General features: G+C 39.4%; 1 protein-coding gene across 2 annotated transcripts; it reads right to left on the bottom strand.

The window, feature by feature from the left end:
• Positions 1–1,963: 1,963 nt before the first annotated feature.
• On the bottom strand, positions 1,964–5,816 carry LOC103521395 (ciliogenesis-associated TTC17-interacting protein-like). Of its 2 annotated transcripts, XM_008486507.2 has the most exons (3): positions 2,870–3,676; positions 2,458–2,699; positions 1,964–2,289 (listed from the first exon to the last, which is right to left on the bottom strand). In XM_008486507.2, the coding sequence occupies exons 1-3, from the start codon at positions 3,500–3,502 to the stop codon at positions 2,007–2,009; spliced, it is 1,158 nt and encodes a 385-aa protein (XP_008484729.1). In that variant the 5' UTR covers positions 3,503–3,676; the 3' UTR covers positions 1,964–2,006. The 2 variants fall into 2 exon arrangements, with proteins under 2 accessions (XP_008484729.1, XP_026687893.1); XM_026832092.1 differs by lacking the exons at positions 2,458–2,699; positions 2,870–3,676 and adding an exon at positions 5,021–5,816 and having other exon boundaries at positions 1,964–2,430.
• Between the last annotated feature and the right edge of the window lie 13 nt (positions 5,817–5,829).

Below are 5,829 nucleotides of genomic sequence, written 5' to 3'. Positions count from 1 at the left end.
GGCTACCTATCATAACATGGCAGTAATCTTTTTGTCTCACAGGCTAGAGGACAATGGGTCTGTGATGTTTGAAATCAATGCTGTCTTCTAGTTTGGATTTTATATTTGTCTATACTGGTGTTTCCACATAAAGTTCAAGTTAACAATATCAGCAGTATCAGTCTCGTAAGATCAACAAGTTTATGTTTGTGACTGAGAAAACTGGTGGATGTGGCACATTTACCATGAACCAATTCTGCTCGTAAAATGGACTGAACGAATTGACGTCTACATTTTCATTTCGATTACTTTACTACATAGGTATACAAATCCCATATGTACAAACAGCTAACCCTAACCAGCATAGCTAGCTGGCAGTTTTAAAGGGTTCTCTCTGCTTTTAAAGATGAGCACAAGTCCTCACGATGGTTGACTGCGGTTCAGGACGAGCCTATTAAACATGGCTAGAGACCATCACCCTGGTATATTGGCTGAAACAAAAAGATATCTTCTCTTTAATCTGCCATCACCATTCGGCGAAAGCTAAAGCCGCTAAAACTGATCAAAAGATAAAAAAGATTTTCTCAAGGATGTATTGAAACATCATACAGCCCCCAATAGCTCAGAGGTAGAATGTTGGACTTGCAATCCGTGGGGCTGGTGTTGGAATCCTAGAAATGGCCTGAAAATTTAATAGCATCATTGCCAATTTGAGACTGACATTCTTTGTAAAAGCTTCATTTTAACTAATAACTTTTTTTGGTTGAAAGGTAAAAACTTGGCCAATTTTTCTGAAACCTCAGGGAGTTGACCTGAATGGAAATCTCGGACGACTGCTTTTGTTATGGAGAAGTTGGCTGGCAGGTTGATTGTGAACCGATTCACGGGATCTGACGGATCGGTATTGGTGTCGAACGAACCAGATCGATAACCGGGATGTCCCGTAATATCTCAACCGGGATGTCCCGTTCATTTGATGTAGGTAGGATTTTTTAGAATAAAACTGATCAAAAGATAAAAAAGATTTTCTCAAGGATGTATTGAAACATCATACAGCCCCCAATAGCTCAGAGGTAGAATGTTCGACTTGCAATCCGTGGGGCTGGTGTTGGAATCCTAGAAATAGCCTGGAAATTTAATAGCATTCTTCCTTTATTATTACTAATAATAAAAGGTATAGTGGACGGACTATTGTATTCGCTTCGGTGTCTGTCTGTCTGTCAGTCTGTCCCCACAGAAGGACTTATCCAAACCTGGTTGACCTATATATCAAAATTAAAGGTCTTTCTACCAGGAACACGAAAGTGGTGGTGCAGATTTTGTCCAGAGAACCGTAAAGCCAAAAAACCAAAAAAACTGGTTTCTGGGGGATTTTTTTTTATGTGGGACGTAGGGTTTTGTGTAAGGAAAGATATGTGATATATGACAGAAGGGTGGTCTATGTCGGATTGATCAGGAAAGAGTTGATTGAAATGAAATTGATCCCAAGGTCAAAGATAAGCCTTTGTCAAAAGGAATGTGTCTTAAGGTATGTATGGTGTGTTCCTATATGGGAAGAATAGCAAAAGCAAAGGTATACCTATGTACATAACATGTCTCCTGATATCTCAACTCACATTATGTTGGTCAAGTCAGTATTCTAAACTCCAAATAACCGAGAGGCTAAGAGAGGAAGAACAAATACAAAGCTAAAAACCTGAACACAAGATCTCATATTCAGATACAGTGATTGAGATACATAGCTCAGAAGCGATCTGTACATTTTTTCGGGCTCTAACCTAAGTACGTCATGTCAAAAACCAATTCAGATTTAAGTAGAAGGAAATATTCTTGTGTTGTGAATGGAGAAAAATGTAACTTAATTGCTTATTTCACCCGAGGCGAATAAAATATATATCATAAAAGTTGATCAATTAAATCGATACGTAATCGATCTAAAAAAATCTACAATCTACTCCAATTATCAGGAAAAACCAATGGAAAATTCCTTCCGTCTACAAAATCGTACACAGAATTTTTATTCTCAATCAAAACAGGAGCTCGTTGAAGTAGTGAATTGTGTAGGACGTGGGATGATCAGGTTTGAACAAGAGTAAATCTTTCATGTAATCTCGCAGAATACTTCTCAGTTCAGGATGAAGTTCGTAGAAGGTTTCATAGTCTCTTCGATAAGCCTTGCTCTGTTGAATGTACATGGAATTGAGTTGCATATCTTGTCGCCAAATAGTTTCCAGTGGTATCCTGGTGGTTGGTTTTGCCACGGGGTGTCGTGTGCAGTAGTCAGACGTGATGTCTTTCCTCGGATCGAACCTGAGGACCACCTGCTTCCTGCTCCATTCCTGATAAACAATTCTGCCATTCTCACTGAGGAATGTGGTGATGCGTTCATACAGCTGATTTGTCTCAGGATCAGTTACATATGCGGTGATTTTCTTGGCCACTATTTCATATCTGTCATCAAACTTCCTCGGATCGAACCTGAGGACCACCTGCTTCCTGCTCCATTCCTGATAAACAATTCTGCCATTCTCACTGAGGAATGTGGTGATGCATTCATACAGCTGATTTGTCTCAGGATCAGTTACATATGCGGTGATTTTCTTGACCACTATTTCATATCTGTCATCAAATAGAACACATTGGAAGTCTTGCAGTTCAAACGTTATGTCAAATAGTTTCCCATCAGACATGAGGAGATGCAGGGGATCAATCTGTTGAATGTTAAGTAGTGTCATCTGTCGGAGGAGTAGGAGAAGTGAGCCTTGTGTCAAGATGTCTTTGAAGTTATCCAAGCAATACTCATAGGTCTGTGTGGACAGCGGTTGTGTATGCTTTACTTTCGTATAGGTCACGTGGTAAGAATCTAACTTCTCACACACATAGACTGAATGTTAAGTAGTGTCATCTGTCGGAGGAGTAGGAGAAGTGAGCCTTGTGTCAAGATGTCTTTGAAGTTATCCAAGCAATACTCATGGGTCTGTGTGGACAGCGGTTGTGTATGCTTTACTTTCGTATAGATCACGTGGTAAGAATCTAACTTCTCACACACATAGAGATGATTCTCTCGCTCATGCTTCACATCCACCTCACAGTATTTCTCCTCCAGTGTGACTAGCGTTCTTCTTACCAATGAAGTAAAGCTGATGTTATCAAACATATCCGCAGAGTTATCAAAACATTCCGTGTCAAACAGTTTCCAGCTATTGTGTACAAGCAGATCATACTCTCGTGTCAGATACACATTGATATTAGCTTCTCCTACATACTTGTCCAATGTCTTGCACACAATTAGTTTTTCATCAAATGCTATCTTGCAGAAATGTTTGTTATTGGAAAGCCACGGGATGTCCTGGCTGGCGATGGATTGGACATCTTCCTGAATTTCCACTGGCTTGACAGGTTTTGGCTTTTTCTTTTTCTCCAAAGGGACACCATCGCAGGAAAATTTCAGATGAAAGAATGGATACTTCAAGTGCAAGGACAAATCGGATGAAGTTGATGAGGAGATTCCAGAGGAATTCATCGTGTGAAAATATCTATTGGGAAATCCGCTTTGATTTGAAACCAAGTTCCAGTCGAGGTATTTGAAACTGTACGTCTGATCTTATCTATGTGACTGGCAATAACTCTATCAACATCAGACAGACTTGAGGACTAGGGAAGTTTAACATAGAGACTCGTACATACTTTATTATCATCCAACTATTTACACGTATATCTTGTCTATCGATAAATTGATGAGATTCCAAATGAACTGTTGTCCTCAAGTGACTACTACTCTCACAGATTTTCTGTGTAACTTTCTGTTGCTTTAGCATATACTTAATGAGTCTTTACCCTTCGAAAATTTCAAGCTCGGAAACAGTAATCTTTAGAGTACGAAGCGGAGGGGTGTCCTCAATCAAGTGGGAAAATATAGTCTAAAGATCAAAATCTATTCCTGAATTTTCCGAATGGTTATGGTTACTCTTTTTCAGCACATCTATGTCATTTGACAAGAATGCCCTACCTGATTTGAGTCAAACGAATTCTCAGGTAAATGACATGGTCTTTGATAGCCGTCGTAAAATACCTGTCCAGATTTATGACACTTGTCCTGCCAGTATATCCGTAACCACTGAACTTCCAATGCTTGAACTCGATGGACTATTTACTGGTAAATCGAGGTACATGAGACAAGAATTGAGTCTTTTTTTTTAGTTTTACGATTCAAATCCAGTTATTTCAATCTACCTATAAAAACTGAGATTCAGTGATATTACCTACATATGTTATGTTTGTGTTGTCTGGACTAGTAAGTGTATGGAGTTATGGAGGTTCATTGGGCTTTCTTGCAAATGCAGATTTTACATTGAGACCATTAGGACTACGAAATGCAAAAAATAAAATCAACTTTGACAGATTTGTATCATATTCATTCGTACACTAGTAGTTCTCTTGAGGGAGATGAAAAAAAAAACTACTTTTTATGACTTGGTTACAAAGAATGTAGAACATGCACAATTAAATCGATACGTAATCGATCTAAAAAAATCTACAATCTACTCCAATTATCAGGAAAAACCAATGGAAAATTCCTTCCGTCTACAAAATCGTACACAGAATTTTTATTCTCAATCAAAACAGGAGCTCGTTGAAGTAGTGAATTGTGTAGGACGTGGGATGATCAGGTTTGAACAAGAGTAAATCTTTCATGTAATCTCGCAGAATACTTCTCAGTTCAGGATGAAGTTCGTAGAAGGTTTCATAGTCTCTTCGATAAGCCTTGCTCTGTTGAATGTACATGGAATTGAGTTGCATATCTTGTCGCCAAATAGTTTCCAGTGGTATCCTGGTGGTTGGTTTTGCCACGGGGTGTCGTGTGCAGTAGTCAGACGTGATGTCTTTCCTCGGATCGAACCTGAGGACCACCTGCTTCCTGCTCCATTCCTGATAAACAATTCTGCCATTCTCACTGAGGAATGTGGTGATGCGTTCATACAGCTGATTTGTCTCAGGATCAGTTACATATGCGGTGATTTTCTTGGCCACTATTTCATATCTGTCATCAAACAGAACACATTGGAAGTCTTGCAGTTCAAACGTTATGTCAAATAGTTTCCCATCAGACATGAGGAGATGCAGGGGATCAATCTGTTGAATGTTAAGTAGTGTCATCTGTCGGAGGAGTAGGAGAAGTGAGCCTTGTGTCAAGATGTCTTTGAAGTTATCCAAGCAATACTCATGGGTCTGTGTGGACAGCGGTTGTGTATGCTTTACTTTCGTATAGATCACGTGGTAAGAATCTAACTTCTCACACACATAGAGATGATTCTCTCGCTCATGCTTCACATCCACCTCACAGTATTTCTCCTCCAGTGTGACTAGCGTTCTTCTTACCAATGAAGTAAAGCTGATGTTATCAAACATATCCGCAGAGTTATCAAAACATTCCGTGTCAAACAGTTTCCAGCTATTGTGTACAAGCAGATCATACTCTCGTGTCAGATACACATTGATATTAGCTTCTCCTACATACTTGTCCAATGTCTTGCACACAATTAGTTTTTCATCAAATGCTATCTTGCAGAAATGTTTGTTATTGGAAAGCCACGGGATGTCCTGGCTGGCGATGGATTGGACATCTTCCTGAATTTCCACTGGCTTGACAGGTTTTGGCTTTTTCTTTTTCTCCAAAGGGACACCATCGCAGGAGAATTTCAGATGAAAGAATGGATACTTCAAGTGTAAGGACAAATTGGATGAAGTTGATGAGGAGATTCCAGAGGAATCCATCGTGTGAAAATATCTATTGGGAAATCCGCTTTGATTTGAAACCAAGTTCCAGTCGAGGTATTTGAAACTGTACGT

The sequence above is a fragment of the Diaphorina citri genome, unplaced genomic scaffold, assembly GCF_000475195.1.
Source record: "Diaphorina citri unplaced genomic scaffold, Diaci psyllid genome assembly version 1.1 scaffold5140, whole genome shotgun sequence".
Classification (NCBI taxonomy): domain Eukaryota; kingdom Metazoa; phylum Arthropoda; class Insecta; order Hemiptera; family Psyllidae; genus Diaphorina; species Diaphorina citri.
The sequence above is the reverse complement of the archived record's forward strand: the minus strand, read 5'-3'. Positions and strand labels throughout refer to the sequence as shown.

Coding starts and splice junctions, on each gene's coding strand:
- LOC103521395 (XM_026832092.1), bottom strand. CDS start 5,754: ATGGATTCCTCTGGAATCTCCTCATCAACTTCATCCAATTTGTCCTTA. Junction 2,431..5,020: donor TGTGTTCTGTTTGATGACAG/ATATGAAATAGT, acceptor GTTTGATGACAG/ATATGAAATAGTGGCCAAGA.